Source organism: Sturnira hondurensis, unplaced genomic scaffold, assembly GCF_014824575.4.
Source record: "Sturnira hondurensis isolate 20B ecotype Veracruz unplaced genomic scaffold, ASM1482457v3 Scaffold0017436, whole genome shotgun sequence".
In the NCBI taxonomy this organism is placed as follows: domain Eukaryota; kingdom Metazoa; phylum Chordata; class Mammalia; order Chiroptera; family Phyllostomidae; genus Sturnira; species Sturnira hondurensis.
Genome location: NW_028090067.1, coordinates 2,891,923 through 2,918,808, shown reverse-complemented (window position 1 = coordinate 2,918,808; position 26,886 = coordinate 2,891,923). Strand labels below are relative to the sequence as shown.

The 26,886-nt window shown below is 50.6% G+C and overlaps 1 protein-coding gene across 2 annotated transcripts in view; it reads right to left on the bottom strand.

Moving 5' to 3' along the window:
* Window positions 1-26,886, bottom strand: part of VWF (von Willebrand factor) — a 122,936-nt gene that overhangs the window by 8,598 nt on the left and 87,452 nt on the right. For both annotated transcript variants that reach the window (XM_037067833.1, XM_037067832.1), the window contains exons 35-47: window positions 24,186-24,406; window positions 22,890-23,082; window positions 22,357-22,698; window positions 21,841-22,040; window positions 15,911-16,013; window positions 15,420-15,494; window positions 14,174-14,278; window positions 12,801-13,006; window positions 11,615-11,764; window positions 7,333-7,443; window positions 4,966-5,146; window positions 4,734-4,774; window positions 4,073-4,189 (exon numbers count right to left, since the gene is read on the bottom strand). In XM_037067833.1, coding sequence (XP_036923728.1) covers window positions 4,073-4,189; window positions 4,734-4,774; window positions 4,966-5,146; window positions 7,333-7,443; window positions 11,615-11,764; window positions 12,801-13,006; window positions 14,174-14,278; window positions 15,420-15,494; window positions 15,911-16,013; window positions 21,841-22,040; window positions 22,357-22,698; window positions 22,890-23,082; window positions 24,186-24,406 — 2,045 coding nt within the window. The remainder of the gene's footprint in view (window positions 1-4,072; window positions 4,190-4,733; window positions 4,775-4,965; window positions 5,147-7,332; window positions 7,444-11,614; window positions 11,765-12,800; window positions 13,007-14,173; window positions 14,279-15,419; window positions 15,495-15,910; window positions 16,014-21,840; window positions 22,041-22,356; window positions 22,699-22,889; window positions 23,083-24,185; window positions 24,407-26,886) is intronic.

Sequence of the window (26,886 nt, the reverse complement as noted above, 5' to 3'; positions counted from 1 at the left end):
AAGAGCCTTTGCCCATCCTTTCGTAATTATTTTAAACATCATTTCTCAGAGAGGTCTTCCAAGATACAGCGCGCACGCACACACACACACACACACTATATAATACTTAACACAACTGAACTTATCATTTGTCTGTTTAGCTCTCCACGAGGGACATTTCAAACCATGTCTATGCTGCTCATCCTTGTCTGCCCAGCACCTGACTCTCGGCAGCCACTCCCATTGTACACTCACCGAGGAGGTGGGGTCAGCGAGGAACCCCTGACAGAGGCTGAAAGTGAGAGTCCTTCAATTACATCTGCCTTGGAAGAAGCAGCAGCTTCTGGACAATATGATTTCACTGTCATGCACAGTGCCCCCAAATTTGGGAGACACCATAGGGTAACCAACTTTTTATTTTGCACAGTAAGAGTATTTTAAACAATGCTAATAAAATAAAAACCAAAAAGCTACCATCCGCTGTCTTATCATTGCAGTAAAACTGAAGCTCTTTTAACTTTCTCCAACACTCAAAAAGTATAAAAAGAACATAATCTCAATTGTTTTAAGAATATATTTAGTCAAGTGAGGAACCAACTACGTGGTCATTCTGTTCCTCATTTTGCCACATGTAGTCAAGACCCTGCAGATATTCTTCCATGGGGCCCTGGGGTTTCTCTGACCTGAATCTGCAGCAGATGAGCTGGGAGCCCCCAGACAGGAGGCCCGCTCCACACCACATTACTCCCTCGTCATTGCTGTGGCGAATGCTCCTAGCCAGCAGGAATAGTTCGGAGTGGGTAAGCCCGCTCAGAAATGAATTTCAACAATTTGCTCCTCCTAAAATCAAGCTCCTGAGCTGCATGTGTCTTCAGGGATTAGGCCTCAGAGAAAGACGTGGGGACTGAGCTCCGCACATACCAGGGCACCTGGGGCCAGCCCGCACGTGCCTCCAAAAAGGTCACTGCCGAGTTTGGTAGTCTTTTCAAGGAGTGAACTTTAAACTGAGTTTTCAAAAAATGCACAATTCCTGGAAGGTAGGACCGAAGCAAATGGAAAAGGGCAAAAGAGATGGAATAAAGATTATGAGAGCGTGTGAGTGGTTACAGTCAGGAGGAGGGAGTGAACTAGGGCTGAAAGCAGGCAATATTTCATGGGAGCTTGGACTGGGGCGTCTTCAGTGAATGACGGGAGGAGAGCTAGGGAATACCTGCTGCTCAGTCAGGCCCAGGAGGAAAAGATTAGACAAAATCTTTACAGAAGTGAGGGGGTGAGGATACATGGAGGACAAGGCTGCAAAGTGAAGGGACCAGGGCCGTGGGGGCAAAGTCCGCACACCAGAGAGGCAGAGAGCACAGTGAAGCCCAGGATAAGGAGAAAGAGAGGGTGCCGTGGGAGAAGAAAGAACAGGCGGAAGGGGAAGGAGGGATACGGGGTAACAGGAGAGGGACAGTGATTTAGAGCCATGGCGGGGAATTGGGAAAGAGGGGCGGGGGGAGGAGAGGGCGTACAGCAGGACCCGCCTGAAGGAGTAAACAGGTCTGTCTGCTCCCCTGGAAATTGAAAACACAGCTGAACCAGGTGACAGGGCTCGTTAGAGCCCTGTGAGGGTTCCCAGCAACTGTGGGCAGTGGCATGTGCTCCTAAGACACGGTATGCCCACAGGCAGTGAGAGGTGGGCATAGGTCTGCCCTACATACACGAAGAAGGGCAGTCCTGACGTGGCTTTCACCGAAACATTCCACCCCATGGCTCCAGATGTCCATCCACCCCTCTCAGGAGCAGCCGCTCCCTCTGCCTACCCTGCCCTCCCTCTGCCTAGCCAGCCGTGGAGGTCACGTGCTCAGGTCTGAGCAGCCGGTGAGTCCTGCTTTCCCTGCCCTGTCATGCCCCTAAAACCCTGCCTTGCACGTGGCTCCTAGCTCCTTGTCACTGGTCGCATCAGCTGTCGAAGGCTCTTCAGTCTTCCCTGCTGTCTGTTTCTAACTCTTGCTTCTGCCAGTCTGCTCCCCATTCCACTTCCTGGAAGGTCTTCTATTCTATGCTGCTCAAGGTCAGCTCACGGCCTTGCCCCTCCGGGATGCCTTCTCAGTGTTCCATGTTGGGGTGGCCTCTCTTCCTCATCCTTTCCTTGGTAGGTCCTCTGGCAGGCTCCATGGCTACCGCCCACCAACACAAACCACCTCCAGCTGGTCTCTTTTGGGCATAAGCATCGTCTCTCCAGGAGGAAATGAAGGACTCACTTCCCTGCTGACACTGACACTTCGGTCTTATGCAGGCAGTTCCAGCAGAACTACCTGACCTTCACTCCCCACGGCTCCCCATGCCTGCAGGAGGCCTCCCGAGGCCTTTCACTGCAGAAGTGTGTGATCAGAGCAGTTGAGGATGCTGAGCTAGGGGCAACTGAGGCCAGTTTCCATGCAGATTGAGACACACAGAAGGACAGCTAACCTGGGGGTTTCAAGAGGGAGGAGGTGAGTATACTGCCCTGGGGATATAGCAGAATATTGGAGGAAAGGGGGAATAGTACACAAACCAAAGGGGTCGTGTATTTTAAAAATATTTAGAACATCTTTCCGGACTGGATTCTAAAGCTGGATTTCTATGAACGTAGAGGAGGTTACCGTGCCGCCCTCTGACCACCAGAGGGCGCTGTTACAGAGTTCGCAAGCTCAGACTCTGGAAAGTGGGCTACCGGCCTCCTCCCCGGAGGCCAGCGTTGGTGGGGACCTCTTACTGCACTGACCGCAGGCAGTTCAATGGACATCCAAGGTAAACGGGCAGCCGCAAATTCCAGGCAGCAGTACTTCATTCCATATTCAAGCCCAGTTCTATTCTAGGGAGTTGTCACACACACACACACACACACACACACGCACGCACACACACACGCACACACACACGCCCTACACCCAAAACCCAAAACCATCAACTAGGATTTTTTTTAATAGCAAAAAGCATCCTTAGTTGGTTTCTCTCTAAGAGAGCCTCTATTCCATTCTATCAGAAATAGCTGTGTCTGCCCTAGTTGGTGCGGTTCAGTGGATTGAGAGCTGGCCTGCAAACCCAAAGGGTCGCCAGTTTGACTGCCAGTCATGGACACATGCCTGGGTGGTGGGCCAGGTCTCCAGTGGGGGGCACATGAGAGGCAACCACACATTGATGTTTCTCTCCCTCTTTCTCCCTCCCTTCCCCTCTGTCTAAAAATAAATAAAATAGTCAAAAAAAGAAATAGCTGTGTCTACTCCACATATATCCTATGAAGCCCTTATTCTGAGCATGACACTACACCAAGTGCCGTGAAGAACACAGATGCAGAGCATGCTCTTGTCCTCGAGTGTATAAAGCACCTGTACGAGTGTCCCTTATCCCTGTCCCTAAGCCCTCCAGACGACCCCTACCCCTCTGTACTGCTCAGGAAGGTGTCCTCTTACGAAGCATCCTCGTGAGCATTAGGTGCCACCCTGTGACGTGGGGCTAAGGGCCATAATAAAAACAACAAAGTGCTGGTTGTCATCTCCCAAACCAGAAGTGACGACTGCCCCTGAGAATCCCCCCTCAGGAGGGATTCAGAGCCAGCACGGTCTTTGCGGCCTAGCGCCGACAGGGTGAAGTGTTTTAAACACCTAAATGTCCAATAATAAAAGTACAGGTTGTGGCACATGCATTCCAAAGGAAGTTGTGTGGGACCTTGCATGTAGTAGGGGTCTGACAAATATTTGATGACTAAGCTTTGATGTTTTCAAAAATGGTAGTGACTTTTTTAATGTTATGTTGTATAAAAAATACAGAACTGTAAATATGGCATTGCAAGCCTTGTAAATATTGTGCTTATTTAAAAACACAGGAAAAATGTTCAAATTGCACAAAAGTCATTTCCGAGAGGAGAGATTTGGGTGGGTGACTTGGTCTCTTCATTATAGTTATCTAATGAAGTTAGTTAATTACAGTTACCTCTTCATTACAGCTCTCTAACACTGTCCACAATGAGAAAAATAACGAAAGCTTCATCTAGAAACCCCAGTGAAGTCCCACGGCTGGGGTCCCACCACTACTCAGCCCAACCCTGAGGTCCCCGATGGCCCTCTCTCACCTGGGAGCAGGCCCTACAGACGGTCCTGTTGCACTCCAGCTTGAATTCGGAGATGGCGCCCACCTGGACGGTGCAGTGGCAGGTCGTGCACACATCAGTCATCACACTCTTCCCAGGCTGCAACCAGAGGCACCCGGGTCAGGCCTCCCAGCTGCTTGGCCCCTGACTTTCCCACTCACCACAGCCCCAGAATCCGTCTGCCTCATCAGTGGGGGGCAGCCTCCCGTCACTTCCCTGGGCCATCATCCTGACCCTCTTGCTGTCTCCAGTGGCCACTCCCTTCCCTGCCTTCCCACCTCAAGTGTGGCCACGGTGAGAGTGGGGGCTTTCATGCCAGAGAGGGGGCCAGGGCAGTGGAAATGGGGATGGATTGGAAGGTTCACAATGACACCAGAGCACCTCTCTGTAGCAGAAGAACGGCCCTGGGGTAGGACCTGGAGGTGAATGCCAGCAGGGGACCCAGGCCCTAGAGTTAGGAACGCCTCCCAGGCTGGGTTCCAAGGACTGGGGGAAGCCCTGGAGGCAATGAAAGTGTATTGGGGGTAGGTCTTCTGGGTTTCCTTCATTTCTGCATGAGAATGACTGCGTGGCCCCACCCTTTGCGTAGCACCCCCCACCCCTGCCCCACCAACCCGCCCTGGAGAAGAAGGCAGCAGCTCACCCCAATGATGGTGCCATTAAGCATGCAGGCCTCCACGGGCTCTGGGGGAGAAAGAAGTGCAGGGCGTGAGTGTGCAGAACACACCCTGGCTACCCCCGCACCCCCCCCACACCCTTCAGGGCCTCTCCTCCTTTTCCTGCCCACTTCTCTGAGTTGTTAAAAAGGCAGAGAGTTCAAGAGCCCTAAATGGAAAAACAAGCTTGAAGGTGGGCCCCTGCACAGTGTGCCTTACCGCAGCGACAGGTGGGACAGCACCCTGAGGTCTTACAGCTCAGCTGAAAGCCTGTGGGGCAGGTGGAGACAGCCAGCTGGGGGCAGGAGACGTTCCTCTGTTGCACAAAGACCTCATCCTTCACTCGGACACACTCGTTGATGAGGCAGGGGTTCTCCGGGGAGGCCCACTGAGAGCCAACCTGTAGTTCGAACCCAGGAGTTGGGAAAGTCTGGGGCCGAGGTCCCATTGGGCTGTTCCCTTAGGGAACCGGTTGGAGCCCTAGAAACACACCCTGGTTTAACACCTAAGTCCCACCCACAGGGAAAGGCCCACAGAGGGAATGAACAGGGCTCATCTCAGGTCCTTCCATGAGTCTGGGTCAAAGTTGCCCTGACCAAGATCCTAGCTGAGATGTGTGTTCTCCCACAGACAGTCCTCCCCACCTGAGGAAGCACCTTAGGGAAGCTAGGGATGCTCCCTGCCCTACTCAACACTGGCTGTGCGCTGAGCCCTGAGACTCTAGGACTGGGAAGCAACAGCACGGCTGGCATAGAGGGGGTGAGGGATGAACCTCATCTCCAGTCAACCTAGAGATGCTTCCACCACGCAGGGAGACAGCAAGAGACTGGGGTGCTCGTATCTGACCCCTGCAGCCCCGCCACTGGTCCCTGAGCTTCAGGCCTGTGCGTGAGTGGCCTGACCCCATGGGTTGGCTCCGGTGGCAAAGAGCATTGAACATGTCCATAGCATGGCCCAGAAAAGTCACCATGAAGGTCCTGCTGGGAGGGTGTGTCACATGAGAGCTGCCAGCGTCCAGACGCACTGAAGTGCACTCCGCCACTGCCCGCTTCTCTCAGTTCCCACTCACCTTTTCCTCTTTCCAGATGAGAAGGCAGAAGATGCCAGACCTTTGCGGCCACTCTCTTCACCCTGACCCCTGACTCGCCCTGACCAAACTCTCCTGCTGCCGGCCTGGCCCCAAGCTCCAGACCTCTCCCCTGCTGAGCCTTGGCCTCGCGATGCATCAAGAGAGACCCATCCCCACCCAGCCCGGGTCACTGATGTTCCCAGAAGCAGCAGCAGCAGAGCCATCGCTGACACCCAAGTCTTGCAGGTGAGATGCAGAATTGCACTGGGGAAGAGAAGCTCAGGTCACAGTCACTGGTGTGAGCCTGAAGGGGGACCTGGGACAGGGCGTGGGGGAGGGAGGCTGGCATACCAAGCCTCCAAAAGACCTGCTGTCAGCCCCTACCAGGTGGAGCAGCCTCTAACCTGAGCTGGACCCTGGCCTGGGGAGGAGGGCCGAACCCTGCCTGACTGAAGGAGGGATGGGCAGCAGAACAAATAAAAGGGTGGGGAGGAGGGACACGGGGGGGCAGGGGGGACGGGGAACCCACAGGTAACTCAGACCAGAAGAAGGAGGTGGAAACCCGTGAGGAAAAACTCAATGTGTCATTCTGTTGTCACTGAGGAAGAGCAGAGCAAGGGCCTGGGTAGGAGATAGGGGGGTTCAGGGCAACACAGCTAAGCCTTTGACTTCCTTGTTAAACAAAGTGCCCTTGGGGCTTACTGCAGGGATGCAGAGGGGAAGGCCCACAGGGGGACCTCCCACTCTTCCAGCACCCGCCTCCTGGGGTTCCAGGGCCTAAATTCCCCACTTGATCCCCTCGAATCAGAGCGAAAGATCTGTTACCGTCCTGGCATCTGGACTAAAATCCCCCAGGAGGGAATCCTCTGTGTTCAACAAAATGGCTTGATAAGCGTCAGAGTGGGAGCCTGAGCTGCTCTGAGAAGGACTTTGGCTGCGTGGGGGCCTGGGCAGGGGAAGACCAGTGGGGGAGGGCCGCCACCATGGCAAGACGCTACTACAGCCTGAGTTGCAGACATAGCTTGGAACGTTGGGAACAGAAACAGCATGTGCTTCTCTGGGATATAAATTTCTCCAGTGGAACTCAGTGGAGAGGTCAGAGGATCCTGCCAAGGCCAATGTGGTACAGAATAGCACTTGCCACCTGTGGAGTCGGGGGGACGCAGGGACGCAGCCCCATGGCCCACGCAGGGTGGTGAGGCCACCTCTACACCACCGCTCAGGGGAAGCAGGACCTCAGACTCACAGGTGAACATGAGAAGGTAAAACCCCCAGGAGTTCACAGAACTCCTAGGGAGCAAACTGGGCTTCTCCCAAAATCAATGAAACGGGAAGTCTGAGGCCATCTCAACTAGCTCCCAAGGGGCGAGGTGAGCCCAGCTGACACCTGGATAACACCAACTGCCGAATTAAACCCCTGTGGGGAAAGCAAAGGGGGAATGAGCTCTGATTTTACAGGTGGACCAAGGCCAGCACTAAGCCCCAGAATGGATAATCCATCCTGAGGCCCGACCTACGTTCTTCCAGTATGACTGAGAGTCCCCCCGTGGTGAGCCAATCACCACCTCGCAGGCAGATGGCAGGCATCTTCCACAGCACTCGCCTTCACGGAGGACGTAAGTGAAGCCCTGAAAAAACACAAATAACAGAGTGAGGTCAGGCCAGCAGCACAGGCACAGGTGTGCTTATCCGCTTCACAGGGCTACCGAGCCCCGGGCTTTGCGGAGAGACTGCTGGACTGGCCATTTGCGTCTCTGTCATCCACCAGCTTCGAATCGTGCTAGGAAGTGGCTAGGAAGCATCAACCACTGAGTCACTACGTTGGTGACTCAGTTTCACCAGCTGACAAGACATAACCCTGCCCTCTGAAAGCTTCCACCTTGAGACGAAGATCCAGTTCCTGAAAGTATTGAACACGGCCCAGTGTTCACTCAGCAACAGCTACTTGACCTGATCTTTACTGCGGCCAAATCTGGGGCACCTCGTTGATGGGGAAAGACTATTCAAGATGTCTAGGGTCTAGTCTCTGCTCCAACAGGGCTAACTACCTGTACAAGATGAACACATTGATCCCAAGACCTCTGACCAATGTGCAGAGTTGGGTTTCCCCAGGGAGTGACTTGTGGTAGTTTGTAGGCCACGGTGAGATGAGAGAGCAACAGAGACCAAGCTTCCCCAAAATGCCTGCCAGGGAGACCAGCATCCTGCAAGTCTGCCAGCCTATGTCGCCTCTTGGAGGTCCTCCAATCTGGCCAATGCTTTAGGAATTTGGATTGACCTCTCCACTGAAAACTCTGAAGCAATCAATAGACAAAGAACAGGCAAAACACTGACATGTGTGGTTGTCCCAGGAGCCCAGGGGAGGGACTGGGCTTTATCTTGAAGCTCTGCCCCTAAAAGAGAAGGCACGCTCACAGCTGCTCAGGATGGGTCCGGAGGCCAAGCCTGCCTTGCACACGCACACACGGGGCCAAGTCAGAACATGCACACAACACTTGATGTCAGTCTAGCGGGTGCCTCTCTCTGGGGGAGCCCAAGGCCTCCAGAGACTTGGCTCAACGTCATACCATCTCCACGGGGCCCACTTACACCCTGGCCCATGTCACAGAGGTGCCCAGTGAGTTGTCCCCAGTCTTTTATCATCTGAGATTCTAGTTATTTACTGTGCCTCTGTGATGTACCAGGTACTTTGGAGACGCCAACAAGTCAGGATAATACAATCTAGACGCCTTCCACTCTAAGGCAGAATGTACAAACTGCCATAAAAGACTCAGGAAGCCCAAAAGATGGTCGTTGGTAACCACAGGGCCCCAGCGTCACTCTCGTGTGCGTCTCTAAGAGGGCTCAGGGAGCTGGACCGGTGTTTTCTGCTGCCTCTCAATCTGGGAAAACACACAGTCAATCCTGTAGGTGACCACTGGGGTAGCTACCTTGTTCCCAAAACCCCACCAGCTTCCCAGGCTCAGGCCCTCCAAGCCACGCCTGCACATTTCCCGGCTGCGTCTGTCTAAGATCCCCTCCACCTCCACCACCCCTCTTTCCTGCTGCACAACCAGGGTTCACCCCATATTTTCATCTCTCTGTCTTTTCTCCTGCCCCTACAAGTCCTCAATCTTCGATCTCTTCAACATAAACATCTCAGACCCTTTTCCTTACTCTCTTTTCCATCCTGTTTGCACTGGTTTCCCAGTTAAGGATGGAAGTAGCAAGTCTAATATCTTCCCAATCTGAAGACAGGCGCCAGTGAAAAATAAATTCCTAATATATTTAGCAGCACGATTCTTTAAACATAGTTGCCGTTGCTGAAATGGTGGTGAGAGGTCCCTTGTCTCTTCACTGGACTCATCAGACTGGCCCTTAAAATGCTGGTGCTGCCAGGGTATCTGGCCCCACGGAAGGTGCCCTGGGCTAGGAGCCAAGACAACCCCACGTCTCAAATGGGCTATAGAGCTGTGGCCAGCCTCACTCCCTGTGCTAGTACTCTGCTCTTTCTCTGATAAGTGGGAAGAACAGCCTTACTTCTTCTCCCTTTGGGAGGAGCATCATGAGGATGGATAAAATATAATGTATTACTTTCAGTTCCTCAAACAGTCCCTAACACCATGATTTAGTCTGATTCTTGGGTCTAAAAGGTGGTCATAAGCCTCCAAAGAAAAACTCCTCTAAAGTTTGCACAAAAGGGAGGGTATTCCTCTCGCTGTCAACAAGCAAGTAAGGCCATGGGCAGCAAGTAAGGCACACCTGGAACGCTCTCTGGAAAGTGAGCAATGCCCTTGGCTTGCTTTACATAGTTCTTCTGACATGAATAGTGGAGGACTATGGAGGGGGTTGGAGAAAGTGCATTTTTGCAGACCATGCCTTCAGAGAAAACGAATTGGAGGGGGACAGTGGGAATGTTTTTGTCTGTCTGTTTTGTTTGTTTCGTTTTTGTCCTAGGCCACAAAAACATGGGTGAGCCCAAATGTCTCTGGAATCAGACCCGAGCTGACGCTCTCCTCTTTAAAGCATGAAGTCTGAAACCATCACTGTTCAATGAAGCTCCCACCTTGAGACATCGTGCAGACCAAAGCCCCACCTCCCACATCCCTTCAGCTTTAACGAAACCATACGGCCTCCTTGCTCCTCCCCAGGAGGGGCGAACGTCAGTCTTTAAGACAGGTCACTCGATTCCCTAGAGCAAATACATAGTCAAGAGCTCTAGAAACGCTGCCTCCTCCACTCATTCACCTGACCGTGGTACCCATTTTCTTTGTGAAATTGCCTCCGGCACCACAGCCTCTACAGCCAAGCCTCCACCGTATGACCTGCACCCTCCCCAACAGCGGGCTGGACTAGACTGGGGACAGGACAGAGCATCCAGTCCATGGGATGAGCTGAGCCCATCAGTTTTATTCTTGAGACGTGAACCTGTTAAACATAAAATTAAACAAGTCACATTGGACAGGGATGACCCTGAATCTGAAAAGTCACGTTGAGTTGAAGCCAGATTCAATAAAGCCACATGCAAGTAAAATTTACAAGAAAGCAGAACTTCCTCCCAGAGGAAGGTGACCTGCAATGAGGAGCTGGAACAGATGGGCAGAGAGAAGCAGAGATGGGGGCTCGTGGGACAAATGGAGAGAAATGTCGTATGGCCACTTATATATCCTGTACTTTATTCCTGAGCGTTTCATGTTAGCTAGCTTAGGTAGATGCTGTTCTTTGCAATCAAAACTCCCTACTGAAATACAAAATAAACTGGGTGCCAATTTTATAAAAATGACCTCTAAACAATACTCGCTTTACTTGATAGCAAGTTATTCCCATTGCCTCCCATGACCTATGGGAGGAGAAGAAGACAAACAGGTTTCCAAAACTTAGCCTTCCCAGAAGGCACACCTGGATACCATAGCATCATCCTCTCTCAGAGTTGCCTAGCAACTCTGCTCCTCCTCAGTACCATCATTGCAGGAAAAGCAGTAAATGAGCTGAATGGACTCCCTACTTCTGGATTTACTCATAGGCCCTCCCTTCCATCATCAAACCATACATTTCTAAAACTGAATCAAGAGCATTATCTTCTCCATTGTTAACACAGAAGCAGCCACAAGATGTATGTTACTCTTCTTGTATCATAAGTATCTATGGATAATACTCCAGTGATAATGATAATAACCTTAAACCAGCAAGCAGAATTTGATACCCAATTCTCCATGCACAGGACTGATTTCTTTTTCTAGGGTCTTATTAGTCTTAAATGTGCAAGAATAGAGTCCCCAGAACACAGAGCAACCTTGGGGGTAGGCCGCAATGAGGAGAATTTAAAGCCGAATTGGGAAACAGTAGTCATATGTTCTGTACTTCAAATTATAAACACTGTCTGAAAAACCACCGATCTATGTGGAAACACTATAGGACTTTACAACTGAGACAATCTCAGAAAATTCAGAATATATGTCTGCTCTAGGGATAGCCTAAGGTGATGTCTGAAGAGCAAAAAGATAGGGAAAAAAATCAAGTCCTGTTTTCTAAGCACTTAGTTCACATCTCTGCGCAAAACAACTCCGAGTTCCCTGTGCTCACGACCATACGACAAGACACGTCCATTTGCCAAGGACCGAATCACAGAAGGAGGACACTGCAGTCGTTCCTTCACGCTGCTTTCTCTTCCCCAACCTCATCTCCCTCCTTCCCCCTCATCCTGGTCTTGAACCAGAGTTTACTAAAGGGTTTTGTTCTGTTGCCTCTTCCTGGGATCTCCTCTCCTTCTTCCACACCCTGATTGTTCCACATAGTGCCGAGCCTTTCTGTCCTCCTTACCGACTGGCAGCTTTCTTCACAGGACTTCTGAGAGCACTGGGCCACACGCAGGCCCATCACAGCATCCTCCAGGTCGGTGCAGGTGCACACGTCGCAGCCCTCCTCCCAGAACTGGCCAATAGGGTAGATAGTGCCTCGGTGGACACACACCTGTAGACACAAGGTTTCCGTGGGTGAACTCATTCAGTTCATTTAAATAAGAGGTTAGAAAGCATCTGCTATGTGTTGGAAGTCGCTCTAGGTTGCTCTGAGAAGACAGCAATAAATAAAAACAACGTGGTCTTTGCCCACATGCAGGGATGCTTATAAAGCACATTTTAATAAGCATGAAATCTAGACTGGTTCCTGCTTCTCCAGAACACGGGCACTTAGAAACCTGGAGCTGTAAGAGAAGCCAGAGTGTAGAGCACTCAGGTAACTGAGTGTCTGCTTTAGCCCTGCTAGGCCGCAGGGAAAGGTAACCGCAGCCTCTCTCTGGCACTCGTTGCAGGCCTCACCCTGCATGATCCAGCAGCTGCAACTCTGCTCAGGTCTTCCTGCTGCAGCTCTGGCTCATTTCAAGTTCTGCCAATCAAACCTTTCATGATAGTTCTTAGTGGATCCCTCTCCTATAACTGCTGTGTGCATTAAATATCCGGACCATCTGTTGATACTGTATCACATTCAGTTTATTAGACAATAAGACTATATCATCTCATATATACTAGCAAGACCATAAGTTGACTGCATCTTACATTTCTCCATACCACCTAACACAATACCAGTTCTGGTAGAACATAGTAGTTTACTTGATAAATATTGGAAGGAAGGAAGGAAGAAAGGAAGGAAAGAAGGGCAAATGGATGGATGGAAGGCTAAGTGGATGAACTGATAGCAATTAACAAATGAGTAAACTATTAACTAGTCTTTAAATAATCCATGCAATCATTATTATTTCCTTAGCTAACCTACAAATAATCTCTTTAAAGGCCAGGACATGTCTTATACTTTCTTTGTAACCTCAGCACCTAGCCTTGCTGAGTACCTAGTGGGTTCTCTGTAACGACTTCCTGAGCTAACTAAATTTCCATTAGGCTGAGAGAGAATGTGGACCACTCATCCATCAAGCCATACGGCACTCGGTTTGGGCAGGAAGGCAAATCTCTGTGCTGGGCCATCATCCCAGCCACAGCTGAGCAGCCCCTACCTTGTCAGGAAGGCAGGTGGTCGTGGTGCAGCCACAGTCATTAGTGGTGGCCGAGGGCAGGTACCCCAGAGGGCAGCTCACAGTAGAGTTGACACAGTTGCAAGCACACTCGTACTCGTCACAGCACTGGGTCTTCCGAAGGGTCGGTACCCGGTGTGGGGGGCAGGAGGGTGGGGTCTCCTGTTTGCACTCCTCCTTCTTGCAGCCTGAGGGGCAGTACAAGGCGACACCCTAGTCCTACCACACTGAGCATTGAAATCACCCAGCGTTGGTAAGTGTTCAGTTTTTAAATAAACACCCAGGGAACCCTAGACCCAGAATATTAAATCCAGAATACAGGTGAGCGCAGTTCAGGGGCTGTGGCGTAGTCAATCATCCCCCCAAAAGTTAGTCTTCAGAAAAATAAGAACATCAATTGAAAAGAGATATGTAAAGCTAGGAATTTTAAGGGAGAAAAAGCAAAGGCTGTTCATCCCCACCCCCACCTCCACCCCCGGCTCTACCACCTTTCCACACACTTCTGGAAGGGGTGGGGCCCTTCCAGCTACTGATTCTCAAGAGACAGCAGATGTAGAATCTCTCCAACCCAGGTAGGTCTGGCACACATGAGCTGGTAAGCATTTTCGTACACTGGTAGCTTATGTGATTCTATCCCCACCTCAGTGTCTAGAATACCCTACAGTTTTAGGCCCTCTAACAAGGCTGAATGAAACAATGATGGTAACTGGTCAAATCCACAATACCATTGTGGATTTGACCAGTTACCACCGTGTGTCCTTTGCTTATTCACAAGCTCCTTCAAATACAATGTGTTCTCCTCTCACACTCAAGGTTTTGGATCTAGGAACTCCAGAGAGATTCCAAACCAACAGGACAAGAACTCCACCTGACTTAAAGTGGGCATTCTCAGTGGCTAAACTCGGAGATCAGTTTCTTCACACGTCTTACTTTAGTCCAACCCTATGCTTAAATTATAGTATTTAGTGATTAAAAATATCAACATACAAAGTGAGGAACCTATAAATTTGGGAATAAGATCCAATGATGAGGAAAAACCAAGGAAACATTCCCTCCCCTCGATGGTTTATGAGAGGAAGGGAGTAAATAAAAATTAGGTCTGCAGACTTCTTCATCTCGGACCCAACTACTTCCAAAGACAGCCCGAGAGGATCGTGCCCTTGGCCGTGCCCACACCCTCCACACCTTTAGCAGCAGCTGGGAGGATCCTTGGAGGACTCAATCCAGGTGTGACCTTAACTCCTCTGTTCCAGACCTACTTCAACCCCAGATACAGCTAACGAGAATACAGGACACCTTGCCCAGGACAGGAAAGAGCGGCCGTACCACCCCCTCCTCATCCACGGAGGCCTTACCGCAGGTGAAGTTGGGTCTGCACTCGCCAGGATTGGTCAGTGTCGGCTGGAGGCCACCTTCACAGTGAGGTACTGGAGGCAGGTTACAGCTCACCAGGTCACACACTAAAGGACAGGAAAAAGAGACATCCACTCAGGGTTCAGCAACCTTACTGTTGTATTTCCTGTGAGTGGCACCCTCCATTCTTATTCATGCAGACTGCTACTGTTTTAGGTAGATGGGGATGATGAGACAGAGGTAGAGAGATACAGATAGAGGTAGCAGTAGGGATGGGGGGAGGTAGGTAGATGATAGAAAGATAGATGATAGAGATAGATAGATAGATCGATCAATCCAGGTCATACAATGAGCTCATATTGATTAAAATTATCATCTACTAGTACTTTAAGGTCACAGTCATGTCACTTGAACCCTCTAGGCCTCAGTTTCATTTTCTGCAAGGTGGGAAGTCCACCTCATAGAGTTGGTCTAAGGATGTCATGAAATAACAAAGGCAGCATGCCTGGCACATTGCAGAAGTGGAATAATGTCTAGGAAACAAGGGACTTGAACTACATGATCCCTCCAGCCCTACCTACTGTTAACATTCTCAGACCTGTCTTACACAAGCTGTTCTCGAGTCAGATCTCCTTCCCCAAAGGACGTCTATTTACCCCTGATCAATTTCATCAGCATACAGAAATGTCTTAGATTAGTTCATTTTTATGTCTCCATCCTTACAATAAATAAATGCATTGGAAAGAACAGGGACAGGGCATCGGAGGTCTTCTGTCATGCTGACCACAATTTCATCAGCTCTGGATTCATTTAATTATATCGTTATTCAGCCCATTATTCACTATGCAGTTTGCAAGAGCCAATAATGAAACCCTTCAACAAATAACATCTTGAAATCAAGGTGCCCTGTGTGTGGCCTTCTCTACATCTAGGTCCTCAGAAATGAAGAGGAAACTAGGTTGGCACAACTTTCTCTTTGGTAAATTTCTGTGCAGTCCCCCGACCGGGACCCCCTGGTGCTTACCCCATCCTTTTTTTAATGCTTTCAACTTTGACATTTAATGATTCCCTGCAGATTTACTCTAGGAAGCAAATCCTATTCCCTAAAAGTTACTCTTTGCATTTTTGGGAAAATCCAGTCGGCCCTTACCCACCTCCTTTCACAAACCCCTATGCCTGAGGCAGCACCTGCACCATCCCCTGGGGCTGGGGGCGGGGGCTGGAGAGCACCCAGGGTGGGACACGTACCACACTCATACTCCGGGCAGCACTGGTCCTTGTTCTGGTGGAGACGGGCCACTTCACACGGGCCACATGTGGGAGCTGGAGAAGAACGCCACCAAAGTCAGAGAGAGAAAGAAAGAGTGGTACAGCCAGGAGCAGCGTTTAAAATGCTGCAGACCCTCGGCCACTGAAACCAGCACAGGCCCAACACGGGAGGCCATGAGGCAGCTCTCAGGCCAAGGGACCACCAGTGAAGGAGTCTCCCCTGTGTCCTGCTGACCCCTGCGTGTGCCCTCCAGGAGAGGCTGAGTCTAAGGGCCAGGGCAGGACAGGATGGCAGGGCTAACCTCTGAGAATGGCTACTCCAGGGGCAGGACAACAGGAACCCCAGCTCAGAGAAGTAAAGAAGGGTGGGCTGGCCTGGGAAACGCAGGCGGGGCTGAGAAAATCCACATTTACGTCTGGTGGCTACCAGCCCTTCTTCCTCCAGGAGCCCCAGGGGAGGACGAACTCACCTCTGGCCGTGGGGCAGGGATGTGAGGTGCAGTTGACCTTCCGCCCACTGAGGCAGGTGCAGATCTGGCAGGGCTGGTGGTCTGGGACCCAGGTCTCTAGGAACTGAGGGGAACGAGGTTCAGAAGGGGCCCAGGACAGGAGGGCAGAAACCCTGGGCACTCCGAAGTCAGGTCCTCCACCTTCGGCTCCACCTCCCCTGAGCTGCGCTGCTGCCTGAGCCGCACAGGTAAACCACCCAAGTTGAAAGGCGGCGGAAGCACGTTCTGAGAAGGAAAGTGCTGGAGGAGCACGGGGCATCGGAAGGGCAGCCCACCCTGCTTTGGAAACTGAGGGGAATGACAAACCACAGATTTTAGAAAACATGAGTGCTCTCATTGCTGCTTTCTCAGATAGTGGCACTAAGACTAAGCAAAACCAGAAAGTGAGAATTCCCATTATCACACCATCGGCCTTTTCTGGAACTGACTTAAGACAATGGGCCAGGAAGAGTCGAGGGGGGGACCACGTAACTGTCAGAACTGTCACAGTGTTGGTACTGGAGGTGACTGTAGAGATCCCTTTGCCATTTTTCAGAAAGGGGTTCACCCATTTGGTAAAGCAAGCTTCCCGGAGTTGCAGGCAGCCCTGCTGCATAAGGGCTCTGACTGAAGTCAGGGAGGCCTGACACCCATGTGTCTTCACTCCTCTGAGCATTGGTCTCCTCACCTGTGAAGCGAAGGCACCCACCAGCCTCCCAGGACTCTTACGAGGCGTGGGAGGCTGCCACTAGCACATGCAGAGGGGACTGCACAGCCAGGACTAGGTCTCCCTCTAGACCCAGCCACCCAGTTAAATCCCAACTTTAAGTGCAACCAAAATTGCCTCTGAATAAACACAGTCTCATCCAGTATCTCAAAAGCCTCTGCCAAGTTTCCAGGACAAGAAAGTCCCGCTCACCTATCTGTCCCCACGGTCAGCAATCGGCCCTCAGAGAAGGAAGATCGGAGATCTCCAGTAAAGCGCCCTTCCTCCACGCTGCCCAGGCTCCAACCCTCTGGTCCTCCCCTAAGCCTCCCACTCCCTCAAATGCGCAAAGACAGCCAGCATGTGAGGAGCATCTGCTGTGTGCCACTGTGCTAAAGGCTTTATATAAATGAGCCGCTGAATCCTCACTGCGGCCCCGTGGACGGGATACGTACTTATCACACCACCTGACAAAGGAGAAAGCTGAGGCACTTGCGGGCCCACGACCGCAGCAGCAGAGCTGGGATTTGAACCCCGAATCCACCCTTTTAACACTGTGCTCGGCTGCTTCCCAGCAATAGTTAGCGTCAGATAGGTTCGAGAGATACTGTTTCTAGGGACTTTTCAGTTATTCACTCTATATTACTAATCATAACCATCAGGCAAGTACTATTATCAGGTGTGTGTACAAATGATGACATTGAGGCACCGAGAAGGTTCCTGCTCATGTTCAGCAGGCGGCACACCCGGGACTTGAGCCACGTGCTCCACTCCTGCCCCTCACGGGCGTCATAGCACCTCCCACAGGCAGGCCACGCTGCTGGGGCTGTGGGAGTGACAGGCACGGCACACACACTGTCATGGCGCTCCGATGGCTGACAGTCAACCCGAGGAAGTAAGCCTCATGCAGGAAAAGGTGCATGAAATAAATAAAGTGTGACATGTTCATACCACTGCATCCAACTCAGCCATAAAAACTGTCGAAACACACAACACTCATGGGTGGAGCTCAACCGTGTTACGTGGAGTGAATGAAGCCAGGCCGAAAAGTAGTACATGCTACATAATCCCATTTAGATAGAATTCCAGAAAACAGGAACAAGTCTCCAGTGACAGAAAGCAGACAGGTGCTGGCCCAGGAGTGAGAGACGGGGGCCAGGGGGTGTGTTCTCAGGGGGCACAAGGAAACCCTGGGGGAGATGAGAATGGTCATTGTCCTGGCTGGGATGACAGTTTCACAGGAACATGACTGTCAAAACTCATCAAATGGTACATGTTATTTGGTGACGTTCACTATATATAAACTTTGTCTCAATAAAGCTATTCTTTAAAATGAAAAACAAAGGGGCCACAAGAGGGCAAAAGACTACTTCACTAGGGCTGGGGGCTCAGAGAGGCCTCCCAAAGGTGGGCCTGTGAAGAGTGGAAGAAGCCTGGCCATGGGGGGGGGGGGGCGCTGGGGAGAGCAAGAATTCCAGGTGAGAACAGAGCAGGGAATCTCCTTGTGGGCCAGCAGGCAGTCGCAGAGGCCTTCCCTGCCCACGTGAGGATACTGAGCTTAACTTGGTAAGCGAGGGGCAGCCCTGAAGCTTTGCCAGCAGGACCCTGCCTCCAAGGGGCAGAGTTCTATGAGGGCCAACACAAGGAAGGCAGCAAGATGAAGGGAGGAGCTATGAACAGGAAGCCAGGAAGGAGGCTACGGGGGCCACTATTCCAGTGTTTCTGCAAGGGGCTGGGAAGACGCAGGGAGGGCCCCTGGGTGCTGGCCTCGGAGGTGGAGCAGAGAGGCTGGACAGAGGGGCAGGGGTGGGGAGCAGCTCACGTTTCCTCAAGTCTCTCTGCCCTGATGGTGATGCCCAGATACAGCAAATGGTAGGGGAGGGGGTTCGGTATGCCAACTCTTACATGGCGAACGGGGTGAGATGAGAAAGGAGAGAGTCATGGTTTTTATATCTTTTGAGAGGGGTTTCTCTCTTGTAAAGGAGACTTTTTAAAGAGGCTCTGTTTTGTGGACTTCAGAGACTCAAATTTAAGAATAAATAATACAGCTTTACAACTATCCAGAGAGTGGGCAACACCACAATACCTGATCAAAAGCAGGCACTAACCCTCTCTTCCACGGGGTTTTATTTTCCCAGGCAGCTTTAATGAGGCCTGCTGGAGACAGGAGACAGCCTCTATAGCCCCCGAAAAAGCCCTTTCTGCTAAGGCTAAGCTTCTGAAAAACTCCAGCGGCCTGCTCTGCAGGAGCATAACCCATGGGGGTTATGCAGCACGTGGGCCAGCAGATGGCGCTCCTGTATCAGCACAGGCCAACTCCTGGCAGCCCTGTCTCACCCACCAGGTTCCAGGGCCAGAAGAGACGATTCCTGGGACAGGAAAACAGGTATGAGAGCCCTAGCTGGAGTTCAGAATTAAATCAAAGTGACCAAACAATGGCCTACAGAGAAAACAGCAAGGGGACAGCATGGGATACAAGTAAGTCACCATGCGCCAACGCTGAGAATTGGAGAGAAGACAGGAATGAAACATGTAGGTGACAGAACCCCAGGGAGCAGGGGGAAAGGGAGGCTCCAGGCGCTAGGATTCCGGGAGGCGCAGGCAGTTCTTGTGTGATGGACCGAAGCAGAAGCAGCGCTTGCCTGCACAGCGCCCCCTGCTGCCCCCAACACTGAGGGGGACAGCCAGTGTGTCTCTGGGTCCCTTCTGAGACAGCTACGAAGGCTCCCATCTTTAGAGTGCACTTTGTAAACTAAACAAGAGCTAAGAGCTATGGAAACTGGTAAATATTTTGCCCTTCTGAAGTTACCACAAGAGATTTATTCCCTGGTTTATTTCCCTGAAGAAAAAAAAATTCTAGGCTTTTTCAGTTTAAAAAATCCACTTAATGGAAATATTTTTCATATTAGATTTTTTAAATTTTTACTCTAGTTTTGAAAATAAAAGCTGCAATTGCAGGTGGATGGATATTTGTTTTCATCCATTTAAGCTATATTTGCTGAAATAACTAAGACTGGCTGTGTTCCCTTCATAGTGTTTAACTAATTTTGTGTCATTTGATTTTAAAATATACTTATAAGATGGTTTCTATGAAAAAAATATCGCACCATTTGGAAGCATTCTTCATACAACATAAATGCCTATTCCAATGTGTTGGGCTGAGGTGAGGGAGCGGTGAAGGGGGGAAGCAAGGTCAGGGAGGAGTGGAGGGAAAGCGGGTAGAGACGTTAAGATAAAATTCACAAGCTTCCTGCTTTCGGGACCCTGCAGACAGCAGACACTCACGGAGCCAGAAACACGTCGAAGACTTCAGCGGACCTCTCCTCACAGAATGCCACGGAGGAGGGTAGAGACCCTGTCTGCCTCCCTGTGAGAACATCTTACACTGCCAGCAAAACCAGTCCCAAATGCCCACTGGGTTCTAGCCCCACCTGTAGATGGTACACATCACTGAGCCCAGCAGGAGTCCGGGAGCTGTGCAAATTAGGGAGAGTAGTGTGAGGTTTTGCCAGCTCACTGGGGGAAATGGTGCTACAGAGAGGTACTTACACCGGCAAGCTGAAACACGGCAGCAGCGTGTGACTGCGCTTCCCTCTTAGTTCACCGGTTTCCACGGTGGAAGTAAAGGGCGTCTACTGGAATCGAGCCCAGCGACAAACAGAGCAGATGGCACAATCCAGGTAACAGCCTAATGGGTGTCCAGCTCCACTAGGCAGCCAGGTAGAGCAGAGTTATCTCATGGTTCAGACGAGATCAGTGGCAGGGCCGGACACTGGGGGATGACCTGGCGTAGTGAATGGGAATGCCGGTTTTATCACCTTGTGCCGTCTGAGCCTCAGTTTCCTCAACCGTTCAGTGGGACATGTAATAACAACTCTACCAAGCTTTGGAGAAAATCAAATACAATTGTGCATTTCCTGGCTTCCAAAGCCAGGGGCAGACTAGTGCAGTTAGTGGAATGGTTGCTTTCATCATCCCCCAGTTTGGTCAGCGAGCCTTACCACAAGTCCTCCTAATTGTGGGGAAACAGGGTGTTAAGTCACCAAACTCTGTTGCTGAGGGATAAAGCCCCCCCATGGTGATGATGGAGACATCGGGTCTTGGGTTCGGTGTGTGATCATAAAACACATTCTTTGCTAGAAGCCAAATGTACTCCTCCCACAACCATGCTCTGAATTCTTCTCAGTCAAGGATGAAGAATTGACCCACAGCACACGTTCACATGCACATGCACACACCGTCCCCGACAAACATATACATTGTCCACTGTGGAGGGAAAGGACTGCCGTCGTAGGATGGGAGAGGGTCCTAGCAAAATGTGCTCAATAACTCCTACCAGAGTGAAAGAATTGATGACTTCTAAGCAAACCAGCCCAAAAAGACCCAGTAAATGGGGCAACTTTGTATTTTGGAATGAGCAAGCTCTTTGGAGTCAGACATACCTTCAAATTTTGAGTCAAATGCTCAACCCTATCACTTTCAAACCATGTCCATGGGCGAGGCCGTAAGGTCTATAACCTTTAGTTTTCTCTCAGAGGTTTTGTGAGTGTTTATAAGACTGTATCAGTATAACATACCCAGTGTGCTCCGTGCAATCCTAGTCTGAGGGCCGCCACCTGAATGCATGCACACACGCACTTCCTCATCTACCACACACACAGGCTCCACAGTCAGATCAGTTTGAGAAGCGAAAACCCTCTTAAATAGTATACTTGCAATGCACATTAGTATACCAGAAACTCTACAGAGTCCTGCAGTAAAGAACCCTGTGTGACTCATTTAGCTAGTGTTCTTTGAAAACTGTTGAAATAATGAATATGTAGTGCTTAGCACAATACATAGTATATAATATATCTTAACAATGGTAGACATCACCTTATAAAATATTCTCTCCCATCCCCTCCTGGGTTTCTATGGCATCTATTTCCATGAATATAATGGTAAAAGTAGTAGTAGTAATTACCAACAAAGTGTTGTTAACACTTTGCTGTTCCATCACACAGCTAATACCTGATAGACTCAGGTATGAACCAAGATCAGACTCAAAAGCCACTGTGTCATACTGCTTCCCTATCTCTCAGTGACCTTAGGGAAGGGACACTTCCCTGCTGCGAAATTTGGCAGGGGTCAGTCACTGGTGAACACTTCATCCTACTGACCCCCCAGAAAAGCAGCCCCATGGGAGGCAAGAGCCCAGGGCTCCTACCTGGTGCCGGACTCCATCCTCACCGACGCACTGGGTGCAGGCCTCCTCGGGGACACAGCTGCCTTCCAGCATGACGTGGTGTGAGGGGCAGAAGCAGCCCTCCGAGGGGTGGTCCCTGCAGGAACTCGAGTTGCCCTCACAGCTCCGGGGGCAGCCGTGCTCACAGTGGCTGTACAGCAGCGACGGTGGGCACGACATAGCTGCGGACAGAGAGGGGGGTCACTCTGGACGGCTCACAGCCACCAGAGGGAAACAGAGGCCCACCTGGGTCCAGCACATTAAAATCACATTTTTCTGACTGCCAGGAATGCTAACAGAGATGATCATACTTTCATTCTATATGTAAATAACTTACACGTCCACCATTTCCTTTGATCCTAACTGGAATCCCGGGTAATAGGAAAGGTGGGATCTCGATCCTCGTTACCCAGACGAAGACCCTGAGTCCCAGAGAAGTGGGGCGAGCCCACAGTTAGTTGGCATTCACCATTTCTAGGGGGACTTAGGGCCACTTACCACAAAAATCTGTTCTCCTCCAGTCAACACAGACCCCACTGGTCTGACAGAGGTGGGCGTAGGAGGCAATGGCCTCGCACACCTGCTCCAGGTGGCAGCTGTCCTGCTGGCAGATGGCATAAAAGGTGGCCGGAGCGAGGACCTTGTGGCACTCCGCAAACAGTGCGGAGAGGAGGACCTGGCAGTGGGAGGAGCTGGAGACGGGGCACTCCTCCTCGGGAACGGGTTGGCACGTCCTCCCGGGCTGCTGCACAGTCCACTCCTGGACGAGTGTTTTCCAGTCTGTGGTGACCGTGCCATTCCTCAGCATGAAGTCGTTGTCCCCATTCTCATCACAGATCCCTACAGAAACAAGGAAAGAGACAAGGTTGATGGTGCCAACACATTGATGCCAGAGACCCAGTCATTCTCCAGCCCCGACTGGTGTCCGAATCTTGCTCCCAGACCCAGAAACACAGGCCTCCAAGAGGCATAAAATAGATCAAGGAAGGTGTCTACACATAAACGGGGGAGAGTCAAGAAGACCTTCTTACCGCAGAGACCGTACATCTTGGAAGCAAAGGTCTTCGGGCTGAGCTGCAGCTGGAACTCATTGATTTGGGGAGTGAATGTGAGGATGTGGCCAAGGTGATGGAATCTGATCTCATACATGATGGCACCGTAGACGCTGACTTCCATGTCCCCACCCACGTAAGGGACAGAGACCAGTCTCCCATTGACTCCCACCTGCCCAAAGAAGAAAGTCACTCATCAGTTGTCATATCCATAAGGAATCCTGGTCTCATCCTCAGCTTTTCCCTGAAGTTACTAACGGTCTCCAATGGCCCCCACGCTCAGCTCCAGTGTTTTCCGCAAACCGTGATATTCATCTGTGGCTCTTCTAAGATAAAGGGGTTTCCCAGGGCTTGGCAGGAGAGCCGACTGTTATCATGCTGCACAGAGAGCCATGGACGGGGAACCCGAAAGCCCAGCGACTGAGGTGCGCCTTGAACCCCGAGTCTCCGCACTGCACAGGGGAGGCCAACCCCTTCAGCACGGGCTGGGGGAGTTGCTACGTTGCCGGCTCACCAGTGCCCCCCATCACGCATCATCGTATCAACATGCTAAGATGTACTCGCATCTCATGATAAATATAATTTTTGCTATAAAAATTCCGGAAGGCTCTTTCTCCTTTTATTTTAAAAACGTTTGTCTATGAGGCACTCTTTTAATAACTGACTACCCACGACTTTCCAGCAATTACTGTGGATATTCAAGAAGTCTTACAACATGAGAGCGAACTATTAGTTGTTTTCACATAATATAATATTTATGACTTCTAACTGAACAAGTAAAGAAGTTGGCCTAATATAACCTTTTGTAAACATTTAACCAAACTTTTATTTAAATTGGTTTTGCAGGGGTTTGTTTGTTTTTTCAAGCTTGGGAACCATACTTTTTACATAGGCCCTAAATAGTCCCCAAGGCCCTCTGTGAAGCACATCTTCCTTTGGAAAGCTAACCCGGCCCCGGGCTCTGGGCTTGTAATGCCCTCTGGGTGAAGAGTGCTGGCATCAACCCCAGTTTTCACCAGTGCCAGAAACCGGCATGAACTTCACCATTTAATGCCACCTAAAACTGGTGCCAAGCCTGGGCCCAGAACAGGAGAGCGTACCAGACCAAGGGAGATGGCAACAAGCCCTTCCTTGGAAGGTGGCACTCTGCTAGCTAGGCGGAAGGCTGAGTCCCTAACAGGAGCATCCGCTAAGACCAACCGCCACCAGGCCCGTGTGGCCGCCCCAAGGTTCTGCTGCTGGCCCGCCAAGGGAGCCACAGAAGGAGCCTCTCACCTCCATGTCGCTGTGGAGCTGGACGGAGAGGCCGTTGTGTCTCACCTCGATGGATTTCATGCACGCCTGCCTGCCCACTGGGCTGCACGCACCGTTATGGAGAATCACCTCCAGGTCCTGCTCCTTGTTTTGAAACAGAACATACGAACAGCTGCCAGTCAGCTTCAAGTCCTGTCTGTCGAAGGTCAAGATGTGCCGGGTAGAGCTGCCCGTGCACACACCTGGACAGGGGAGAGCAAATGAGGGGGCTGACATTAGCCAGACTCCACACGTACAAAGAGGCAGTAAGTGTCACCAAGCTGCACACCAATGAACAGAGTTGAGAGCTGAACGGGCCCTTTGAGGTCCTGTAGTTTCATTTCCTCCTTTTCACAGATTAGGAGACGGAGGTTCTGCGAGGCAGGGGACCTCAGGTAAGTAACGCTTGGTCATTAAATATGTTCCTACAGAAGGCTTAGAAGAGCAAGTGTTACATTAAAATAATGTGGCAAATCACAGGACCATATTTCCGAAAACACTGTAACGTGCAAGCTGGATGCTCTACTCTGCCTTGGCGCAGGAAACAAAGTCAAGTTCTGGGGGTGTTATGGCTCATTGAAATCATGAGGAGCCAAGCAAACCATGAGCTCACGATCTCACTGTAACGAAAGTTCACCTAAAAACACATGTGTCCTTTCCGCTGCCAAGTGACTAATGGTACAAGTGGCCACGTTGACTTGATCCCTTAAGAGACCGCACAGGAGAAGCATTTCTGAAGCCAAAACAAATGGTGGGGTCTCAGCACTCCTTCCTTGGCCACTCAGTCACTCCCATAATCAACAAATGCTCGAGATTCCTATTAAAACACCACTTGGGGCTACTAAGCGTCGTGCATCTACGTAAGGTAAGTCAGTGAAACCCCCCTGTGGAAGGCGCCCCTGGCGTACATCATTCGAAAGCTGACCGCGGACCTCAGTGAAGTTGGACTTGAGCTTCCCAGACAAACCATAATCCTGTCGATGGTGGTGGGTCAATAAAAGCCCAAGAACTCAGAGGCAGTGTGGTGGGTCAGCGAGGCCACACTAACGCCCCTCACCCGCAGAAAGGCCTGGGCATCCCCACCCGCCTGAGAGACCTGAAGCTCAGCGCAGCTCCGCCTCTGACAAACGATGGGCCTGGATGCACCATCCGTCAGAGCTGAGTGGCCACTCCTTCCACTTAAAATTCCCTCAGTCCCTGAGCGGCCAGTCACTTCCAAGTGACCGTGCTGAATGCCGCTGGCCTGTTGACATCAGTGCTACAAGGGGTCCCAAACACTCCCAAATACTATTGTCAAACCTTAAGGAATCCAGCCCCAACTTCTAGGAGAATGTGGTAAGTCACAAGGGAGAGAAATGGCATTAGCTCACACTTGGCAAGGCGATGGCAGTGGCTTTGCTCACCATGCAACAAACTGTTACTGAGAAACGGGTACTTCAGAGCCAGAGAAACGCGAGACTGAGTTCCACCCTGGCTTGCACTGTGACCTTGGATAAATCACTTCACGTCTGTGAACACCTCTTATCCCGCCTGCTCTCTTTGAACTGAGAGAGAGAATTTCTAAGAAATATTTTAAAATCAAAAACGGCAAAGCTCATTTGTAAAGGATAAGCCAGAAGTGAATGAAACTGGTTACCCCTGAGGAATAACAGGTGGGAATGAGCCGAGGAGATAAGGGAAAGAGAAGGGTAACATTTCTGGATTCAGATGCTCCTCGACCCAGGGTGGGGTTACATCCCAACAAATCTATTGTAAGTTGAAAACATCATAAGTTGAAAATGCATTTAAGGCACACAACATAATGAACCTCACGGCTCAGCTTGGCCTACCTTGCACGTGCTCAGATCACTTACATTAGCCCACAGTCGTAGCCGTCCATCAGCAAAATCATCTAACACAGTGAGTGAACCCACCACAGAGTGTCCGTGGTTCACCTTCGTGATCGTGTGGCCACCTGAGAGCCACAGCCCCCTGCGCTGCCCAGCATCACAACAGAGGATCGTACCGCACGTAGCTGGCCCAGAAGTGACCAAAATTCAGGACTGGAAGTACAGTTGCTACTGACTGCTTACCGTTTTCCCACCACTGTGAAGTCGAAAACCTGTTAAGTCACATCACTGTAAGTCGAGGACCCCCTGTGTACTTTTCTGTGGTGCTCTGACGCTTAAGACTATGATAATAGTCTTCACAAACCAAAAACAAATGAATAATTAAAGTCAGCTAAGATGAAGATGAGGGAAATCCAAACTGGAGTACGAACAGAAACTAATGGTGATGAGGGACAGACAACTGCACTGAGGGGGCTGGCAGCCTAAGTAACTTCGGGGGAAATTTACTGCAGAGACTCAGCGAGGAGAAACAGACGGAGTTGTACACAAATATCCTACTCTCCGCGTAGCGGGTCTGTTTTTCACAGAAGTATTGGTTAGCGATTCTGAAGCTACTGTTTGTGCACTCTGGGATTAAACCAATATATAAATTATTGTGAATACTGACAGCCAGGCTTTGCCCGAGAGAGGAAGTGGGTGGATGTGTCAACAGGACATGAGAGCCCAATTGAAAGGGCTCCCTATGGCCAAATCTGGGACCCTTTGAGCAAGAAAATAAATAATGCTAGCAACTGACTTATTCCATAGAATAAAATAAGAACTCATGAGTCCATATTGATAGAAATAATTGAGTT